We start from the raw sequence: 23,776 nt of genomic DNA, 5'->3' as shown, positions 1-23,776 counted from the left end.
TTTATAATTGTGTGTGCATAAAAATGATGTATATTTCCATATACACTGTCGATTGCCTTCACTATCTTTTTCTTGGCTTATGAAAGATATTTTCTTTTATTTTTTATTAAGTATAATATCTTCATTTTCAACTTATTCAAAATTGAATTATATGAAATTAGACATAATTGTGTTTTATATATAAAACCTTACATTATTAATTTTAATTATTAAGCTGGGTTTCTACGAAAAATATGGAAACACATTAATGATATCTTGAATATATATTAAGAGAATTTTAATTCTTAAAATAATACCATAAGTACCATGTTACAAGGGTTATTATATGATATATTTTGTAAAATAACAAAACATGCCAATATATCGAGAATTAAACCACATTTAATCTATATACATTTGGTTAAAGTGAATGTAAAAATATTTAATGATACCAGAATTATCATAAGTGTAAGATAAAGTAGATATAACGTATAAAATGAAGTCAGGTTTAGTGTCCAAAATTAAAAACAGGCAAAGTCCTGTCACATGTCTCGGTTGTAACATGTATCCAATGGCGAACAAATGATTTGTCACATGACAGAATTTATTGACGATAGTAGGTATAAAAATGTAACGCCCATCAAATTAAAATCAGTCGATTTTTGTTTGTGCATAGACAGGGGAAAGTATATTAAAGGATTAACATCTGAAAGCGATACATGTAAGTTGTTATTTTGGCATGTATGTAAATAAATACTAATTATTGTTTTTCTATTGTTTTACAGACTACGAGTTTTGACTTATTCACTGTAATAAGAAAGCAAATTTTCGTTTTACATTTTAACAACTCAATTTTACGCATCACGCGCAAACAAGCATCCATGCACGCACCAACACTCTCTCACACACACGCTATGCTGCTTTGTTGGCCATAAGGTCCGAACTCAGCTTATTATAAGATAACATCTCTATTTGAACTGGTAGCTGTTAAGAACGGAGCTTAAATTATCCATGTTAAATAGAACAAACAGAAGAAACACTATACATTTGTAAGTACAATAACCATAAATGCTTGCATGACAGCATATCTGACTAAATTTCACATTTAGACACGGCATGAAGAACCCTGATGCGAAAATAAAACTGAAAAAATAATCCCGACAAAAGCAGCCAACTTAAAATGTTACAACTCGGTTTGTGTGGTAAGAAAACCCAAAACACCCTTATTTAGTCCATGCGTCAGCTTAAAATGACTGAAGGGGGCGGGGGAAATAAATAGATACCTACCGTGACCGTTAATTTAAACAACAATAGATTTAACTACAAACATTGACCACACTATTCAGACATAAAATTACTACATGAAAAGGCTTTATTCTTAATTCAGTTTGCGTTTAAACATTATTTAGTTACCATTATTGTCAGAATACGTTGTAACTGACGGGTGTAAGAATCTAAAAAAAAAATATGTTTTATCATCTGCATTTATAACTTCCGTCTTTGTAAAGCTGTAATATAAACTTCTTATTATATTCACTCTTTTTAACGTCCATCTTTCACCAAATTGGCTATAAAATGCGACTTGAATTTGAAACAGAAACAAGATTATGCGAAATCAATCAAATCCACAGAAAAACTTATTCTGTCTTCGAAAAACAAAAACAACGGAGTCGATAGTATAGCGGTGCGATCCTTTTTATTCGAGCTGAAATGGTTCGATACGGAATAATGGCGGAGAAAAGAGACAAATTCTGTAGGTAAGAACCAGTTTGCTTCAAATAGTTGTTGTATGTTGTTATTGCTGTTCGAATGATTTAATTCATGCAGAGTGGAATATATATTTGATGGACAAAATAATCTATTTCATTGTAGATGTATTTGTTACTTCAAATGCCACCAGAAGTCTGACATACTTATAAAAGAATACGTTATAGAAAAGATATTTGATTACTTAAAGCAGCAATGTGTTTACTATAAATAACAAAAAAATGTTTTCACTATCTATTTCGCATATGTCTACACTATTTCCGTATTTCTTACTGTATGCATGCTCGGTTTGATTGAGCCTGTTCATTGACGGAATTGGAAACTGCAAGTTACCGTTTACCACCCCCCCCCCCCCCGAGCACCGACTTAAGCAGAATTCAACATTTAACATGAATTTGGTGAAATTTTGAATTAAGAAACATTCGCAGATGTATTCATACGGCAGTTATCATGGAACCTTTAATATGACACAGAAGTGCCATTCCATGAAAAGCGGCGTATGATCGCAAGTAAAATCAAAGCACTGCAAGCACTGAGGTATACATTGCTTTACATCAAGACCATGTGATTTTAATCTACTGAACTCAATAGAAGTCATCTTCTGGTTACAGTCAATTTCGAACACAAATCTAGTCTTATGTCTTCTCAAGTTATTAATAGGACAAGAAAGAGGTGTTGTTCCTACAGACTAGTGCTGTGTTTTTCCAGGCAAGACTATATGGTTTGCGAAACTGAAGAGCAATACAGAAATCAGTTTGCAAAGACCGGTTTTTTATCTGCAGTATACAATGCTGAAATAGTAAAATAGAGTCTTCAGTGCTTTTATCTATTACTTTAAAAACAAGACCAACATGCGGGTTTGTAGTCTACAAAAATGTGGTATTGAATCATTCAGCAAGACTTAAAAGTTAGGTGAACATTTTTGTTTACATGCAAAACGCATTCACTGGAAAAAATGCACTCCATAGTGCAATTATTGATTCAAAATAAAAGCATTTGTACTTGACAAAATTAAGGCATCAAAGCCCTAAGCTCTTGCCTTGTACATTCTTAAATTTTTACTACAAGTACATTACGAAAATTAATGACTCCCCCCCCCCAACCCTCCCACAAGGCAAATTTTATCCCAGGGCTAAAATTAAAACAATCTTGGTAGAGGTCGACTACACTATGTTTCATGCCAAATATCTTACCTCTAGTCTTTGTCCATTCAGAGGAGAATACTGTTTAAGTTTTTTTTTTCTATACATGTATATACATTTAAGGAAATCCTTAGACACCACGGTGCCTGGTAAACCTTGTACCTTCAGACAAGATTTTTTTTAAGTGTTTTACTTTATACATACCATATAATGAAAACCTAAAAAGACTCCTTGGCAGAGCCATTTTGACCCCAGGGCTATAATTTGAACAATAGTGATAGAGGTTTACTACACATGTAAAGGTTTCATGCCAAATATCAAACATCTAGCCTTTGTCAATCCAGAGGAGAATATTTTTTATGTTTTTTTTTCTATACATGTTTATACATTTAAGGAAAACCTATGACACCCTGGTGCTATTTCACTAGGGGCAACATTTGAACAACTTTTGGTAAAGGACGTACTGATGATATTATTTACCAAGTATCTAAGCTCTAAGCCTTAAACCTTCTGATAAAAAGATTTTTTTAAAAAGTTTTTGCTATATACATATAAGGAAAACCTTAATATATGACCCCAGGGGTGAGGCTAATTCTGACCCTTGGGCTGTAACGTGAATAATCTTGGTAGAGGTTAACTACCAAATGTTTTCATGACAAATATCTAACCTCTAGTCTTTGTCAATTCAGAGGAGAAGATTTTAAGTTTTAACTACATACATATCAGGAAAATCTATGAACCTAGTGCAGGCTAATTTGACCCCCAGGGGTATAATGTGAAAATCTTGTGAATGTCTACCAGACAATGCCTTTTTGTAAAATATCTATGCTCTAGGCCTCATTTAAGTCTTTTGAACAACTTTGGAAGCCCTTTACTCATGGAACAACCCTGTCAAGTTTGGTTGAAATTCGACAAGATGTTTTCAAAAGATGTTAACTATATAATGTATAAAACACACACACATGCACGAATGCATGCACACACACACAAAAGAGGAGAATCGCTATATGCCAACACAGCATCCACATGCATCAGACCAGCAGTCCAACACATTTTCAAAAAAATAAAATAACAATTACATTGTTGATGTGTTGAAAGCCTTGTGAAATTTAATAAAAGCTTTTCATTCCAAACTGTAATAAACAAACAAAATGAGGTATGGTACATGTTATGGTCAACCAAGTGGATCTCATTGGAGCCAGGTGGAGAGGAGTGTGGGAATCCAAAGATTAGTAAATCATGTTTGCTTACTGAGTGCATCAGAAAGTATTTAAGCACTAAGTTGAAATTTATACGGCATAATGCACTTTATGTGTGGTAATATGCTATATATCAAAATTAAATACAAATGTACTCAGTATCTTTTTTTTATGTTAACTATAAACTAAAAGAATTAATAAATTTCTTTTATATAATCTATGAATTCAGTTTATAGTATCTTTTTTGGTTTGACTTTTATCACAGTCTGTGCTTTTTGTGATACCATACTATTGTTTCCGGCACCTTTACTCCAAGTAAGCAAATGAAGTAATTGAAGACCAGGACCTTGAGTGTAGTAACTTCCTTTCTGAGTGGGGGATCTGAACATCACTGTCTGTCCTGTCCACCATGTCTCGATATCGGATTTGTCTTGGTACAGACCACCCTGTCTCATGGTCTGCAAGGTCCTGCATGTATGGCCAGCTGGGACTGTTTAATGTCACCGAGGAGAACTCCATATAGTTTTTTGACAATCAATAAATATTTTACAATCCAATAGGAAAAAAAAATGATTCATGTAGTATCTTTTTTAGCTAAATCCTTTCAAGCTATCATCATCGTGTACAATAAAACTTACTGGTAAGGAGTTAATTAAGGGCTTCTCCCCCTAATACAAAAAAGGTCAAATTAAAAAGTAGTACTGTTACAATGCCTTATCAAAAATAAAGTCACATATATAGACAATAACTAAATATTTAACAATATTGATTTAATACAAATAAATCATTAATATATGCAGTCCTGCCAATAATGAGCTGAAAATATTTATCAATTTCAAAGAGTGAGAAAATGAAATGCAGCCTGACTAAAACTCAAACCAGAGACACTCAGAATACCATACCTCAGCACTACCAAAAAAACCCAGAACCGTTGGAATACCATACAGCAGCTCTACAGCTTAAATATTTTCAGTCTCATAGTTCTATGCATTGACATAATCCACAGCATATTGAAATTTTTCCTTTTTCATTGGCACACTTAAGTAACAAAGTGAATTGACTTATGATTCAGTTATGTACCATCATAAACATATATTGGACCCTAAAAGTAACAGGGTGAAAATATCACAGGGTGAGAAAAATGTGCAGTTTGACCGGAATCAAACCTGAATCAGAATATTATACATGTATGTGGGCTGTACTGACTCACTCAGCTGAGCTATCTAGCTGGCAATGTCAATAATCTATTACACATGGGCATAGAAGTCAAAGAAACATTCATTGATAATGACCCATTATTTAAAGTAAATCATATCAGAAGCATCCCTTGAAAATGATATCATTTCATTTTGACCCACAGTTGTTACCACTACCTCCTAATGGGCCTAATTAAACTGAGCCTGCAGAATTTTATAATTTTGCTGTCTGTCAGACATGGCAATTTCTTATGGGTTTCATCTTTATTTCCATTTGAAGGGATGTAACTCATGTTTACTAAATAGTTTGTTCTTATCTGTCTATCTTAGCCATTACAGACTATTCTAGCTGTATATAAACATAAAAAATCTTTTATATTAACAAACAGAACATAATAAGATGAAAAATTTACCAGTTGGAGAAATTCATCAAATGGATGGAGGTCCAGGAATGATGAATATGGATAGAAATATTTTTTTTGACTGGCTTTATGTACCTTTTAGTTATTGTGGCAAGGAATTTTATAATTATTCAGTTAAACCTGGTTTTTCAGTTAAGATTTCATCATAAAAAGATCTTCAGGACTCTAAATAAATTCATATTTGTGGTATCAGGGGAAATTAAATTACTATTTGTGCTAAATCTGATCATAAACATCAATCTAAATATTTAGAATGTTCCTGTGTTGAGTGTCATATTTCACTCTTCACTTTGGTTATCCCAGGTCAACCCTTTTTTATTTTTTTGGGTCGTCAGACCAAACAAATAATGGTAGCGAAATTTCAGACTCTGATGCTGTTAATTGCAAATGCCGAAAGTAGTCCGCTTTTTGAAGCCGTCACTTCCCTTTATATGTACACTAACGCCGAAAAATTCAGGGGAGATCACTGCATAAAGATTGTCAAATGACAGGCGCATTAATTTTCAAGCAAAATAGTTCCCGAATGGTCGAATATTTCTAATATTGTTTTATTCTTTATAGATATACATGCTTATAGAAAGCTCCATGATTATTTACATCTGTGTTAAACAACAGGTTTAGCGTCGAAATAATAAGAGTTACAAACCCTAATTTAGAATAATATGGTTTTCTTCAGGCCGTTAATAAATAACTTCACCGTAGCCGAGGGGTTTGCAAGCTCGCTTAGAAATCGAGAGGTCTTGAGTTCCAATCCCAGTTAAGGCAACACATTTTTTTAAATTGTTTAAGTCAAATAAACATTGCATTGAATATCAGTGTTGCAATTAGTCTTATAGCCAATTTACTACAGTTAAAACACTGGAAAGCATTGGTGGCACTTTGGTTTATAATCTCACAACCTTCACCTTTCTGACATTCTGAAACCGAAACAAATTCAGCGCTTTCTGTGCTTTGATTTTACTAATGGCTTTAATTTAACTGCCCATGCAATCATAAGCTCATATATGGCTAATAATTTTACCTTATATATATATATCAATAGTCTAAGGAGTTATGGAAAAAAAATGTTAAGGGTGGCTCAGCCTGACTGAGTGATTTGATGGTAAATAACATATTTCAAAATATATTTCTAGACTCAACATGCTTTCAAAACTCTTTAAGAAAACTGTCAAATGATGAATATTCATCTGGATTTGTTACCCAAAATCTGTGTGATTCTAGCACTTCATTTTTTCTAGGATTGTCAAATATTTTTTTCACTTTCAGTTTATGGTCTGCATTTGCCCATGTAAATTGATAACTTTAGGTCCAGCACAGTGTAATAGGATATTTACTTGTATCTTTTCATCTTTCTCAGCATTTCCACTGGCAGTCAACACTGGTAAAGTAAATTTCCATTGGCGCTTCCATTTGATAAAGTTATGTGATATGTTACCATTTTCAACATCTAAATGTCCAGGGGGTCTAAACGTATCTGCCATGATTGTCAGTTCGAATAATACCGATTACGAAGGCTAAATTCGAATAATATTGAGTACAAATCCTTAGTTCGAATAATATTGAGTACGAATCTTCCCTTTCCCGAAAATGGCTTTTGGACGATATATTTCACTAAAGTGGCAGAAATACTTCACACTGCAGGTGTGAAACAAATAATTGCATACTCCTCCGATGCCACCACGTTGATATGACAATACGTTTTCAGAACGTAAACTTTAATCCATTCATACAGACGCTTACAATGTTACATAACACTAAATAAGACATATATATCTGTATATGCTCGTTTTCTAAAACAGTTTGAAATAGAAAAAGTATGCAAGTCTATATTTAAAAGTAAATAAGGTTTACTTGTTTGATTTAATATTAATTTTGGATGTTGGACATATTTTTATACAGAGTCTGTCGTAATTCATTCATTCTTGCACGCGCATGCGTGGATACGAAGTTTGAAGCGTAGGTTTACACAATGTTTTATGAATGAAATAGAAATTTTCATATTTTTTTGCTTTCATGTTTAGAAAATGTTTATTTAAACTGAAAGTGCATAGTTTTGAACTTTCAAAGCTTATTGACCACTATGCAAACAGTATATTAATAAAAAGTGATCTTAATGTGACAATCCTGCAAAATGAGGAATCTACTTTTATCGAGGTTTCATCCAAAGGTGGATGTTGTTCAGCAAAACAGGTTAGGTGTACTAAATCTGAAATACAGCTATAACTCTGTATACATTGCAAGCAATGTATACAAAAATGATTTTGCCCTAAATGAGAAAACAATGAGCGGAATTAAATGAAGTGGAATTTTGAAAGGGGATCTGAGGTTATGAAGCCTGCATATCATGGATAAGACGTCAAAAGACTTCATTTAGATGAAGTTCACCCATACATCTTTCCATCAAGCGCTAGAAGGTGGTGGGAGCGTTAGTTAGTCCGAATGCTATCCTTTCACACTTATAAAAACCAAGCAGTCCTAGGTTTGTCCGACTCCTTCATGGCAACTTACCTCGATTGAAGATCGTTCAGCACGACATTATTGTTGTGTTTGTGGTACTTTAGGTTTCAACTTTTCGGCATTTTCTAGTTGGGTGGTTCCAATATTCCTACTTGAATAATGTTGAATCACCCTTAGGATATGTTGCCTGCTTTTTAAATTTGTCTTTTGACGTCTTATCTGTGATACGCAGGCTTCATAACCTCTGATCCCCTTTCAAAATTCCATTTTATTTAGTTCCGTCCATTGTTTTCTCGTTTAGGGCACACGCTTTTTATTACTTTGGGACCATACGCCGCTTTTCATGGAATGGCACGGAAGTGTCACATTGAAGGTTCCATGATAACCGCCCTATGAACACATCTGCGGATGTTTCTAAATTCAAAATTTTACTATTTCATGTTTAAATGTTGAATTCTGCTTTAGCCGGTGCTAGGGGGCGTGGACGGTATCTTGCACCTTCCAGTACCGTCCATGAACAGGCTCAATCAAACAGAGCCTGCAACATTTTCAATTTTGCCTAAAAAGTTCTCGAGGAATTTTTTAGCATCTCTAAGATGATCATGTAATGGAGAGCCTTTGGATAAGTCTATACATCCCAAAGACATATCTTTTGTACCGATATAAGATGATGTGGTTTCCAAAGGGTCAACTGATCGAACGACGTTCACATCTAGAAGATGGCAGATTTAATTTTTAGGTATGATACGAACAGGCCTGACACTCATGTTGCGAACTGGGACTTTTGAAAAGGAACGATTAGGGTCAACTTCAACAAGGCGAGAGCAAACATTGAAAGAGTGCAAGTTCTTATCATCTTCTGTAGCACCATGTTTAATGGAATGAATTCCACGAACAAAATCTGGAAAAGTACAAAATTCCGGAAACAAACCTGGAAAGGCTGAATATACATAGGTCTGGTGATAAAAGCTTTCACCTGAATTGCAGTGATGGAACCGATTCTGGTGTGGAAATACATTTCTTGTAGTGGCTAATAACATAAGCACCAATAATAAAAGGCATAGAGTATCAAGCACTATCAACACAGGAACAGAAACCACATAATATGAAGAAAGACAGGAACAGAAATATCCAGAATAGAATAACCAATATAAGGCATAGTTGAATCATTTGCTCCTTTGACACAGCAATCAAAATACTCAACAGCTCTGGACAAGGATCTTAGATGAAAAGTGAGAATGAGCAAAAGTTGAGACTATAGAACCAGAGTCTAAAAGTGTTGTTGCAGGGCATCCATTAACAAGAACATCTGTTTCTAGTATCTGTTTCACTAAAATGTCCAACCAAAGGGATACTTGGTTGGCCTATCTGACTGGTCGGTCCTCCTACTGGTCCTTTGTTGGAGGAGCCTACTGATTTAAATGTTTACCTGTCTTTGATAAAGTAGCAGAGTTAGAACTAGGTGATGATTTTGGCTTTGGCTCTTGACCTCGGATGTCAGTTTTTCTACATCGCCATCTGTCCCCATCTGACCTATACCTGTTTTTCTTGACAACATCAAATGAGTTGTAACATCCTGTAACTCCTATAATATGTTGGATTCAATACAGGTGGTGCTACATTTTCTTACATCTAGCACTTTATACAGATCAGAGGAAGTAGATGAAGAGGAAGACTTATCCTTGATAAAGGTACCTGAAGATTTTAACTCCTTGTTTAGACAAATTCATCCCGTTTCAACAAGTCGCAACTCTCGCCTAAACCTGGTATAATCAAGTTCCGCCTAAAACTTGTACCTAATGGCGTTCTTCAAATCCTGGTTCCTGAGTCCAGGCAACAAGCTGTTCCTAAACATGTCACCCCGTGTCTTCCTTTCAATTGTGATTTGAGAATCAACAAGAAGATGCTCCAATCGGAGACTAAAGTCAACAGTTGATTCACCCTCCCGTTGACTTGCAGAGTAGAATTGCTCTTTCAGCCTCTCTGTTAATGCCACGTTACCATAAGTTGCATCCATTTCTCGAACGTTTTCATCCACAATCGCCCACTCCCCAAGATGTAACAAAACTGATCTTGCCTTCCCACGCAGTCTACGCCGAATCGACTCCAAAATGGAATGTTCAGAATACATACCGCTTTTGAGGATACGGTTGAATCCATTCTTCCAAAATACAATTTAAACATCTATTTTTAATTTCCCTGAAAACTGAGGTAATTTAGGAAGTCTCTGTGGTCGGAAATTCTATGGGCTGCTATAAGATTTATGCTGTGGGAGAGTAGCAGATATTGGAACGGATTGTGAAACTCATTCAAATTAAGGCCTAGAATTATAATTATATTTTCTGGACAAGCTTGGACCAAGAGGGGTGGAATCGAAACACGACTCTGACAACAAGGGTTGACGGGGCATTTTCATGAATAGAACGAGGAGATAACACAGGAAGAGAACGATCACGATGTTTATGTCGGTACTCCTTATTAATAGGTGTATGTGTATCAGCATCAGCATCAATTGAGAGTGAGCGTCTATCTGTTCTAGGTTGCAATGTATCAATAGTATAACCAGAACTCAAAACATGTCTCAAACAATACTCAAGATCAGCTCATCACGACTATCTTTTCCTCTGAATGTGGTATCGTCATTATCAATATTGATAATTACCGACATAACGTGTAAATAAATCAACAACAACAACTTACACCGACAAAAAATCAATTTAAGGGCATCTTTTTACTTGAAAGGCTATTCCAAATAAAAACTATCAAATAAAAATCGAGGGGTGAAAGCGAAAAGGTTCTAAGTGCATTTTCCAAAATTTTACAGGAGAAGCAAAAAACTGTCTCAAATGTTTGTAAAATAGCAAAAATCCACAACACTTTGATTTTATACATAGAAATGTGTAAGAAACATGTCAATGATAATAAAAATTCTTGGAAAGACTTGACAAACAAGATATTTAGTCAAATGTAACTTAGATCTGTTTCGCACTTAAAATTTCTTATATTTTGAATTTTCTGTTCAAAGCGAAAAGGTTCTAAGTGACATTTTTATAGAACAAAAGCATGTTTTTTTGGCTTGCAGCCACGGCTGCAAGCCATTTCATATGGAAAACTTGTTCCGGTTAGGTTGTTTCCTGCTTACATCTGTTGGTGCATGATTGAACGGGAAACCAGCTTCAATCGTGCCAATCGCAACTTTTCGGCCTTTTACGTCACTCTTCGGATTAATGATAATAGCCGATGTAGTTCCGATTGCAATCGTGACAATTCGGGCGATTCCGTCATACTTCGGAATCAGACAAAGTAATATTACGGAAATCTAAGCTATTTTAGTTACTTCGGTAATCCCAGTTTGTTTAAATAAATAGGATTTCTATTTTTACTTGATTTATCGGTTTAAACCGTAATAAATTATAAACGAAATTGTTCCGTTTTAATTGTTTTTCAAGACGCAAAAGTTAGTTTCTTTTATAATTGTTTTTGTCTGTATTAGTTTTATACACTGTAGTACTTAGTATTCCGTCTTCAAAGGGTGGTCCTGCTTACCAAATCACGCATGATCGAGTTATATTTAGATATACTGAACTTCTTGGTGAGGTAATCTAAAAATAGCCCATGCATATCATTAACCTTCCCACTCCTCGCAGCGGTTACTTCCCCTGATCTGTACAGTTAAAGTAGCAAAGCGTGACGTAACAGCTGTGAGGAGTTTGGTGCTGATATCGTCTATTTGTGATCGTGTAACATAGTTGATACATGCTTATTAATTGGTACCACGTAACGAAGTATTTTAGTGCATTTACTTGTCTATAAAGCAAAGGAATGATTTCGCTGCGAAAAAGGGGAAATGAAATGTGCACACTTGTTTTCCTTCAGTATCACGTTAGTATTTTTACGATTGATCATTTTCTTTATTAGTTTTATACAATAGAGAATAGATTTCAAATCGTTTTGACAGAAAGTATTCGGTTTTCAAAAAAAAAAAACCTCACTAAATAACCCTCTATGATAAACAAATACCGTCATTCAAAAAAAAAAAATGTGATAATGAATTGAAACCAAAATACACACAATTTTAAAGGGTTGGGATGAAAGCACAACTGTGCAAGCCTTTCCTTTTAAAAGGAAACTTTATTTCTTATTTAATTTAAGATTGAGCAACAGTGTGTAGTATCTAATTATTCAGTAAGAGATGGAGTATAAATTGCCAGATAGGACTGTATTTTGATTTTATATTTTAGGTGTGAGACATTCTCTTACTCCATTTTCAAGATTATGAAATTTTACGTTTGACTTTGTTTAAATTAGAACATAAATAAAGGTCATAATTGGTAGTGTACAAATTTTTTAAAGAACATTATGGACATTAATTACACCTGTTTAAAACAAAACAAATGCCAATTAATTTGATAATCATTTTTAGCTGAACTATACAAAGTCTATTGAGAGCTGTCCTACTCGCCCCGGCATCCGCGTCCAGATTTCAGATTAAAGTTTTGGTGCAGTAAAATACTTCAGGTACAAAAAAATGTATCAACTTCAAACTTTAAATATATGTTCCTACGGCCCTTGTGGTCAATTCCTATGCATCAAAACTCCAAGTAATAGAAAGAGCACCGAAACACGAGGCTATCTGATTTGTACGAGGGGGCGTAGCCCCCGAGTATAAATCGATTGCCGTGTGTTTTGGTGTTCTTTCTCTTTTGTATCATAGTCAAAAATAAAAACACGTTTCCTGTTGTCACAATTTTAAACCCCGGGAAAAAGTTACCAATGAACGAGCATCTGAATATGATATTTCTGCCGCTTTCCCTTTCTCTGCCGTCACAATATGTAAACCCCAGCAAAAATGAGCCAATCAACGGGCATAATCTGGAGTGCGGGTAACTGATTCCTGCACTCCAGTTACCGCACTGTGCATGTATATGTATACGATTTAACTCTGACACTTTTTCAACAGAAAGGTCCCCAAACTATGATATAAACTGGTGTTAAATAGCCAATAAACACCGCTCAAAGGCCAGTATTATTTCTTAATCATTACACACATGTGTGCATGGTACATAACTCTAGCGTTACTACTTCCAGAATGATTCCCCTTTGAAATTTGAATTTATGTTAACAAATGTTATTTTCTTTTTACTATAACTTCTTGTCATATGGATAAGACTCATAAAACGCAAGCTCCTGTATTTCCAGAATTATCCCCATTTGATTTTTGAAATTCACTTGTAAATTGATTTTTTAGTATTATCTTTGTTGTAATAAATGGTATCTACTCTAGACTTAAGATAAATGATTGCCCTTTGTCATTACTCACATCATGCATGACAAAGTTCATAACTCTAGCTTCTTTTTTCAAGAGTTGTGAACTTATAATTTTTCTTTAAAAACTTTAAATTATTTTTGCTCTTATCATTTTTGTTTTTGAAGGGATTGACTTCAGACTTCAAATATCATTGCTGTCTTTCCATTAAAGAAACATTTATTGACAAGATCATTATGTTGTTCAAAAATTTAGAACATTTGACTGCTTTCTTGATACTGATACAGAAATATATTTATATCATAATTGATTTTTCTTTCATATTTTCGTTTTCCTTCAATGTGTCCAGTATTTGATTAGTCGAGCTTCGCTGTCTCCTGTGACAGCTATTGTTTTCTTACATTTTCTGTCATATTCTTTAATATTCAAAATAAAACAGTTTCATTCATGTTCTTTCCTATTTTAAATAGTTACTTTCAATAAGATATTTATTCATGGAAATTCATGTCATGTCATCCATAACTATTTTCTTACAATATGTTTATGCATTTATTTTTAAACAACTTTAATATTATAAGCGGCTAAATGAGGTCATCCTTAGCACATAGTTCCATTCTAATAAATGCACCAAAATTAGAATACGAGTCTGATTCTTATTTTGATAGGGAAAATCCAATTCAGCCAATGAATATGATACTTCACGCAGTGAATATGATTTTATAATTTGTTCTGATTACCACAGTTTGAACCAATGAAATAATATTAACAGCTATTTTTAGATCATATAACAATACTCTCTGAAAAGCTTGTCCGAACTTTTATTCAAAGGCCAAGAATATCTTTGCAATAAACAGTTTCACAAACAGTCCCAGAATATTTTTGAACTGAAAATATATTTTCAGAATACCTATACCTTCATTTACATGGTTTATACATCAAATTCACCTATAGCTCCACCTACATTTACATTTTTCAATATTTCAGAGGCACATATACCTCCACTTTCATTCACGTTACTTAATATTTCAGTGTCACACATAGCACTAGCTATATTTACACAACTTAGTTTCTTGTACTCACACATAGCTCCAAGTTCATTTGCGATGCCCAATATATCAAAGTCACAATATCTTGTAATTTTGTGTATAACTTTCCTACCTTATCATACCCAGATTTCTGATAATCATCAAAAAATCCTTTTTAACCATTCTAAATATATCACTATCACCTGAAGTCTAACATTCAAGAATATCACTTATCCTATTGTCATCTAAAGTTGCGGTCTCACTTACTCCTGGTAGAGCCCAGGACCACCTCAGTGAGTTACTGGGATGATCTGTGGTGAAATTGTTGCTGTCACACTTACTCCAGCAGCACTACGGTAATTCCCAACTAAGACCCAGGATGCGCCCGGACCATTCAGGTAGAGCCCAGGTGAAGCTATGATTCATGTCAGTGCTTACCCGGTCATTCCTGGATGACGGCGGCAGAGCCCCGGTTGACCCAGGCAGAGCCCCAGTAGAACCACAGTGGATTGAAAATGCGCAAAAATGATGACGTTGATACATAATTTTCAATAATATAGTTCTAAATGATATTTTCTCATATTTGATAAGTAATTCATGATGATTTTCTGAATAATCCTTATGCAAGACTGGACAGAGGGGAAATGGGAAGGGTTTTATAACAAACAAGTGCAATCATTGCAAATTACCGTACTTCTTTTGAAATGAACCGGGCTTTGCCAGAACACTACAGGGATCAACTGTACCTCAATCGCCATCCTCCAGGGCTCTGCCGACTTTCACAGGGGCTCTGTCGGCATTCACTGGGGCTCTGTTGGCATTCACCGGGGCTCTACCGTAGCTCTACTGGCTATATAATACCCCGGATCATCCCCAGTTTGAGTCAGCAGAGCTACAGTGCTTCCCTGGTGTAACCCGGTCATTCCTGGAAGGGCTAAGGATGAAGCCGGCAAAGCTACACCTTCCCGGATCAGCCCGGTGATATCATAATTAATTATTTTATTCCATCGGGGGGTCGAATGTCTGGTGTTCCCGGATCATCCCGGACATTGCAATCAGAGTTACGGATGTACCCTGGTTGTTCCCGAATCATCCCCGGACATCTACCAGGGCTCCGCCGGGTTTTGAGACCATATCTTAAAGCTTCTTCGTCCCTGGATTTATTACAACCAGCTAAAGAGTCACTTTCAGTTACATTATCAGAAATCTTACCGTCATCTAAAGCCCTACCTTCAATATCACCACACAATGTCTGACAGGCACTTAAAACCATTTAAGATAGTGTGTGATCATTACTGGCCTTGCACACTTAGAACTGTTTCCCTTTTAAAAAGTTTATAATTTCATGAGTGGAGTTAACTGCGAAACAGTTCTAAGTAATTACGTTTTCTTTCAAAATCAAAGCATCTACTCTGAAACTAATGAATTTCTTATGTGATATTAATAAATAATATACAATAAAAGGTTAAGCTTCCAAAACTATTTTGATCTCATTTATCTTAATGCAGTTTGAGTTGTTTTTATTTAATATTGTAGATTTCATACTCAATGAAAGCGAAAAGGTTCTAACTGCCATTTGCAGTTAGAACCTTTTCGCTTTTTAAAAAAAACAGTTGATTTCACTTAAAACTTTTGGACAATTTTTAATTTCACCCTGTTATAAGTAAACTAAATCTAATATATTTTGACATAAGATGTATCTGGGTGTTTATGTTACAAATATAAAAAAGTGAATTTTGTAAAAAAAAGTGAGTTAGAACCTTTTCGCTTTCACCCCTCGAAATAGATAAACTCAAAGTAATACAAAAAATAAATTTTTGTTCACAAGATGGCATACATAGTACACCATATACAAATATAGCAACTGTAATTTGTAATGGTAAAAAGTATATCTAGAAGAATCTGCCAGATGAAATGAATTTACCTAAGACAACTTAGGCCTTCATGTGTTGCCTACTTTGTGTTTCCTACGTAGCCTCGATCGATGTCGACCTCGAGTAAATAAATAGGTTTTTGTTACTCGTTAAATATAAGAGAGATAAGAAAAGTTTTACCTTGGTTTGATAGATAAGTTATACGACTAAATATTGCATAATTACTTTTTATTTATGCTGAATCGTTTAAAACACTTCGAGGAAAACCCCTAATTGGACATAGACACCTTCTTGTGGGAGCTGTTACCCTTGTCTATATATTAGTATATATTGCAATGTAATTGGAATGGATTTAGAATTCATTTCTGACTTAGGAAAAACTGTTTTCTGCCATCAAATACATATTTTGTGAACATTCAATGAGTCGTACCCCTTTGAGTGTTACAGGTAAAATGAAGTTATTAGTATGAGGTTGAATAATCATACAAATGATTGAAAAAGAGATGATAGGGGAATGATATAAAGTATGGGTTTGAAATACAGAGTATTCTAGCAAAGACAAAATGACCCTGTGACAAATATTCTACTTGCACGGGACATTGCAATGTTTAAGGAATTCATATACAACTTCATAAAGTTTGTAAACAGTTTTTTATGAGTTTGAACAGAAAAACAAATTTAACATATTAATGGAATAGTAGTCAAGCTATAAATTCACCGGTGCCAATAGATCCAAATTAGTTCAGGAACGGGGAAATATTCCAAATTAGCCCAAAATGATTACTATAGAACATTTTGCCTGAATATAGTCTTAAGCCCATATGTTTTGGGGAAAATGTAGTATGATATTTAGCTGGGAATGACATTTTCACCCGGAAATTCCACCAGTCTGCTAGACATTGAGAGAGAAAACTATATACATGGTGAAGATTTCATAATGATTTGATTAGCAAGAACTAAATAATCATTAACACCAACAAATTGTATTACATTAGATTTCAATAGTCAGCAAATGTAAATCCTGAGTAGATTATCATATATGTATATAGCATTCAGATAACAATATAATTATACGAAGAACAATCGGAGTTGTAGCATCACGAAATTTCACAATCGAACTGCAAACTATACAAAATGGACAAACATATTATCTCTCTTGTATCCATGTTCGCTATTGTTTGAGATGTTTGTTTGAAATAAATTGTCAAAACTATAAAGTTCTTTCTTTTGATTAGTTATTGTGTCAGACATGAACAACGGAAGTAAAACATAGGTTTGTCAAATAATTCGAAGTAATTTTTCAGTAATTGTATAGAAATGAATGAAAATCTAAAATCTGCCATTATTCCGTATCGCCCCCTTTTTTCCCCGCTTAAAATGTATCGCACCGCCAAAGTCGGTCCGGCTGTAAACGGGCGCCCATTGTAGATTTAACAATGGGTCTTACACAAAAGATATTATGTTTACAGTTGCTATTTACATCATAATTGCATATCATAGCGTTCAGCATTGATGTTTTACTCTTAATCTATAAGTCTCTTACATGAACTATTTGTTTTATTATAATTAATCCAACTTGCTGGTCTTTGAAACGTATGAGACACAAAGCGTTTCTCGAAAACTAACGTTTGAGTACCTTTAGTACTGAAACCTTTGCCAATATTTGCCATAGTTTTAAGGAAAGCGAGAACCCTACTCTACATTACCTCCGCTTATCTATATTTTTCTTGGGCAAGCCCGAAAGCAAAGGGATCGTTACTTCAAGTTAATCCTCTTCTCTTCAATTCTTCATTTTCACAGAGTGGGAAGTAATGACAGGTTTGCTTCAAAAGAAAATGTCTGTTTACAGTCAGTGTTTCTAACTGTATGCGTATACTAATGCAATTTCACACGCGCATTTATTATAAAACCGACTGTAGAGAGTTTTAGCTTATTTTTTGTAAAGTACTCATTTGCATCCGTTACTCAACCACACTTGTTGTTTCGTTTAAATATCGTATGACGACCTTAACTTTCTGAAATGTCTCCATTATTCATCATACCCAACAGTACCTCTGAATTCGTGATCAACAAAAATAATTGATATGATAATTTACGTTATAACTGAAATTTGATTGTCCCAACTGAACATTTGAAAAATATGCAGAAGGCATGCGAAAGAGCAGTTTCGCCCGAAGAAATGCTTCTTTATATAGCGTCAGTCGACCGTGACTAAGTATAAGATAAGTACTGTATTCATAGAGCTAATTGTTTTTAGTCAACTTATTTGATATAATATTCTTTTAAAAGTACTAAAACAACAACAACAACAAAATCATTGTTGAACACAGAGTCGTGTTATCGCTTCAAATGTCGAGGCGTCACTCAAAGTCACAATTAGTAGATATAAACTAAAGACTATATCATAAATTAATTAATTTATGAACCCTTGTAGGTAAAACACAAATGCATCAACGCAGTTCGCCAGGACTACAAAAGTATCAAACAGTACAATGGTAGAAATGATATTATTCTGTAATTATATCAATGTTGACTCTTAGAATAATTAGTATTTTAACAGTGTAATAAGCAGTGGTATATTTGATGACAGCTAAGGCTTGGGAGTTAAAACACCAGCTGAGGAGAATTAAAACCTGGACGTTTTACTTCTATCTTTAATATTATATTAATCACAAAGATAAAATAAATAAAACAACATCTTATTGACTCCAATTTCCCATTTATTTTCTTCTGATTATTTATAGGAAAGTTATTGTACGTTAAAGTTACAATAACATTGAAAGCAGAACATCTTGCAACAAGCTTTTATACAAAATATCAAATGTTCAAATAAGTTTTTTCTTATCTATTTTTAGATGCGTCTATAATATAGATTGGACAAAGGAAGCAGAAATGGCAACCTGTGGTAAGACATATACCTCAAAAAACCGTGTCTACCTCTTCCGGTTGCAAATACTCATTATAGACGGTGGCCTCCTGGTTTTGAGAAATATACTAGACCAGACCCTTGCTTCTAAAGGCATAACCCTAAGTGTATGTTTAAATCAAGAAAAGCCAACAATCACACGTTTGAAAAGCCGTGGCAATATTACGCAGGTACAATATGACCAATTGTTTCCAACAGTTGCCCGAGTCCCAACTTCGTCGGATATGGACATTACCCTTATCATATGTCTTCTTAGATCCCTGAAGTGTTTTGGATTAAACAAGAAATTTGATTGGAACACAACACCTAAATCAACCGATGTAACAATTGAGGCAGATATGTATCGGTTAAAGGCTTTTAGAAATAAAGTAAGTAAAGGGCGCAAAAGTTAACATGCTTATTAAAACTTTAATATATCAATTCGGCAACATTGACAAGTTTGACATACTTTTCTGCAAAACAAGTCGCATCCTTTTCTATATACTGACATGATATTTCGTATTAGATATATCTCATCAGGACAAAGTGCATTTCATTAATCCTATTTAAAAGTAAGATGCTATTAGTTGCACCGTATAAGGCTCATGACGTTTAAAGGCACTTCATATTACCCGCGCCAGATATGACAGATTAATGCACCGATGGCAGAAATCTAAAATTTACTGAATGCTAATGGTAGGTTATAAATTTTCTTGGGATATTTATAATACGCAAACAAGACAATTACATTGTTATGAACTAACTATCTGTTAATCAGTAACTTTTTCAATCTGACAAAAATATTAAAAATGATAGCATTTCGTCTTATATGATGAAAGATGTACGCTATTATAGAACTTGATTTTATGTCAGAATTCAAGTTACTTTCATCTACAGTCAACAATACATTTACGCTTTAAACAACAACATTTTTCATCGCTTGGGGGAACTGTAAACGTCTTCACATTCCCAAGTATAATAATTAATTTAATAATAAAAGAACAAAAAGTATTTACACATTTCCAACCTATCATTTTTATCCCGCACAAAGCATATTGTGAAATGGGAAAAAAATTTAGTACGTTAATAGTAATAAAATTGTCATTGTTTGCAAAATCAGAACATACCAACCAAATTTATAACCTACCTCTACTAATCTTTAAGTTTTATATTTATGCCATCACTGAAACAATTTGTCATATAGCTTATGCCTTTCCTATTGGCTTACCGTTAGCTATATACTACCGAAAGATGAATTCGTCAAGATGCTGCATGACAACTTATATAGCTGTATTTAAAGATGTTGATTTCTTTTCTGGCCAGTTAACCACGACTGCGTCTACCCCGACGACTACGACAACGACTGTGACTGCAACAATGACTTAAGAGTCCCCTTTCTGGAACTAACCAGTACTGAAGTCAAATGAGGAAACATAGCTGTGACATAAGTTTGGCTCTAACTCACACTCCTTTGATTGAGTGGCAAACATCTTAGCAATTTGGCCACCTCTACCCCTTGTCATTGTTTCATCCATTCTTTGTGATTCATCGGGAAAACATCACATCCTGCTAGAGCTTGAATGGCACATTTGCTGCAATCATGCAAAAAGCAAGCATGAAGAAAATGATTTTTAAAAATGTTCAAATATCGTTGTTTTATTTATTTTTTTTTTTCGTAATTAAAAAAGTTTTGATTTTGTTTTAAAGTCTCGGCGTAAAATAAATCATTTTGTTAAGTGGTAAACGTCATTTGAAAAGTATATGTCAAAATCACGCTTTTTGCGCGTACGATAAAGTTACAAAAAGCGTGTAATGTCTTTCATGAGCTTGAAAGAAGAAACAACAACAATGTTTACAAAACGTTATTGACGTTATTGGAATTTGTCACAACTTTGTGCATATTGACAGATGGCCAGTAAGTAACTTGGTGCGAAAAAATATGCTTACTTTTTATATTTATAATTATTGACTTATATATCAATTAACGAGTTTTTGTAAAGCATAATGAAATCATGAAATTCAAGAATTACAAAAGTCAAAAACTTTTCTTTAATATGGCAGTGAATTTTATTAAAACCAAGTGAAATCCCAATGCACAACATGTATGACAAGTTTTGACTATGTAGAGGGCAATAACCCTGGCCTTAATGCTAAGAAACAGAATGTATACAACTTAATATGCTGCCTAAAATTTACTTAAAGTTTCATGACCTTAGCTCAAATACTGCACAGGTGCATGTATACGGTGCATTAATGCTTTAACAAAAATATCAACGTATTTGTTTACGACTAAGTCATTTCTAACCATCATCCTTAAACTACCTGCTGTATTTTGATTATTAAAATTTATAATTGATATGATGACAAGCATTACACCGAAAAACTTAAACAGTAAATTTTCCCATGATTTCTGTACAAGAGATGGCTGTCATAAGTGTCGTGCGCACAAAATTTGCAATATTTTCCTCCAATTTCCCTTTGTCTAATTTCCTTGTTTATGAATTCATTTGCGAGTATTATCAATACTTTCCAAATACTTTCGGACATATGTTTACTAATATGTTTACAGGTTATTTTATTTATATTTTAGATAAGTCATATATCAAAAACAACTGTTATACAACCAAATGAATTTGTTACTATGTGGAATGACATAGAGCAGGTAAATATTGTTTATTATTCGGAAAAAAATAAGCACAACTTTTTTTTTGAAATTTTCATCATGAAAGGGAATTTTGATTGAAATGATTGAAATAGATTGATGAAAATTGATTAAATGATGGGGGTCACTTCTTTACATTTAAGGTTATCTGACCATGAACGATTTTTTTATATATATATATATTATGTAATTTTTAATTTTAAATATCACTTTGTACTATACATAAACAATATATTTATTTAATATGTTAATTCGTCATTCATTTTCAATTTCAACCAACACAGAATAAAATGATTATATAAAAATAAACAGAAGTAATTTGTTATGTTTTTGTTTAATTTCTTTCTTAGATACTTGTTCGACTAAGTTCTCCAGCTTTGAATATTCAGCAAAAAATTGCCGATTTCAAAACATGCACTCTAGATCCAGAGGAAGAGAAAAGGGTTCAAGAAGAAATAAAAAAGTGGAAAGACTATGAAGCTGATGTTGATCGACTGAAAGAAGAGATGACAGATGTGAAAGAAAGGGTTACTGAAGTAGAGAAAAACCAAGAGGAGATCAAAAGACGAGTAGCTGAAGGTCTGTTGTTTGATTTTTTTATCGTATACAATAAAGAAATTGATTTAACGTTATTAAAATATATTATGTGATAAAAATAAAGTATGTTTGAATATGTGACAGAAAAATTAAGTTAAATAAAATATCATAATATTCAATAAAGTACGATGTGGATTTATGCCGATGGATTATTGAGGGGAATACACAACCATAATAGCAAATTACACACAACTTGATTATTTCATTATGTAAGCATTTGACAATGCGTAATAATAACAGTTTAATACCTACTGGTCAGATCACATCATTAACCTTATATTTAATAGATTAATTATAGTAATTTTCAGTTGTACCATAATAAGAGCAAAACCATTTACAAAATTGTCTACCTTAAATACAATATATAACTTGTCAACGACTGCTTCAAATTGTTTCTTAACGGTATCAAATATACTGTCATTTATCGTCAGCTTTCAATATCTTGTATTTTTATTGAGAATGCTGTACATTTAAATTTTTGATAATAGATGTTTTGTTTGTTTGTTTTTTAATAATTATATTTTGGACTACCCGTTTTATATAACTAGAAAATAGTAATGTTATAAACTTGAATCAAAACATACACTGATTACAGGCCTATTTATTTGATTACAGATAAAAGTTATGAAGGGAGGCAAGCAAAGGAGGAAAAATATCAAAAACGCAAGAAGCGTACGTAAATATTTCTTCACTTATTTATCAGGCAAATAAAGCAGCTTAATATTGATGCACTACTACATCTTACAAATTATATATATAAATGTTTATGCACTTTTTCCCACTCCCCGCAAGATAGGTATATTTATATTGATGAACTTCTTTATACAAAGAAGGGCAAATTAATATTGGCGTAGATCTCAATCAACCAAAAGGCTAAGTAAATACTTGTGTACTCAATATATCACACCAGAAGTGAAAAATTTTGGTAAACAAGACCAACAAGGGGGGGGTCAATGAACGCATCCCCTACACGACCAAGCAACAAGAGCCAGCGGCAAGCGCCCTATGAAGAACCAAAACAAAAACAGGACATTGTACAAAGTAGATCAAGGACAGGAAAATAGTGTATTATGATAGATCATATACTAAAGGGGAAGTAAGAAATAAATGATTAATACTAGGCCTACAAAGGGCACAGTGGAAGGCGACTTAAAAACCGGAAAAGGGAGGGGTAGAATTAAAAGGAAAAAACTGGGAACAAAGGGAATACGAATATAACCGTAGACGAGCGATTATGTTATTGTATATCAACAAAATAATTGAGAACATAGTGATATTGTTCGAT

General features: G+C 33.7%; 1 protein-coding gene across 1 annotated transcript; it reads left to right on the top strand.

The window, feature by feature from the left end:
- The first annotated feature begins 591 nt into the window (after window positions 1-591).
- On the top strand, window positions 592-23,189 carry LOC132714518 (E3 ubiquitin-protein ligase DZIP3-like). The gene is made up of 5 exons (XM_060697413.1): window positions 592-700; window positions 19,183-19,621; window positions 21,823-21,894; window positions 22,245-22,473; window positions 23,107-23,189. Exons 2-5 carry the CDS (start codon window positions 19,220-19,222, stop codon window positions 23,169-23,171), a joined length of 768 nt encoding a protein of 255 aa, XP_060553396.1. The 5' UTR covers window positions 592-700; window positions 19,183-19,219; the 3' UTR covers window positions 23,172-23,189.
- Window positions 23,190-23,776: the final 587 nt, after the last annotated feature.

The sequence above is a fragment of the Ruditapes philippinarum genome, unplaced genomic scaffold, assembly GCF_026571515.1.
Source record: "Ruditapes philippinarum isolate M1 unplaced genomic scaffold, ASM2657151v2 ctg654_1_1_1_1, whole genome shotgun sequence".
Lineage (NCBI taxonomy): Eukaryota > Metazoa > Mollusca > Bivalvia > Venerida > Veneridae > Ruditapes > Ruditapes philippinarum.
The sequence above is the reverse complement of the archived record's forward strand: the minus strand, read 5'-3'. Positions and strand labels throughout refer to the sequence as shown.

Bases quoted from the DNA above. Each gene is read 5' to 3' on its own strand.
- LOC132714518 (XM_060697413.1), top strand. From the start codon at position 19,220: ATGGCAACCTGTGGTAAGACATATACCTCAAAAAACCGTGTCTACCTC. The intron at 19,622-21,822 runs GTAAGTAAAGGG...TTTATATTTTAG, and splicing joins TAAAGGCTTTTAGAAATAAA to ATAAGTCATATATCAAAAAC. The intron at 22,474-23,106 runs GTCTGTTGTTTG...ATTTGATTACAG, and splicing joins CAAAAGACGAGTAGCTGAAG to ATAAAAGTTATGAAGGGAGG.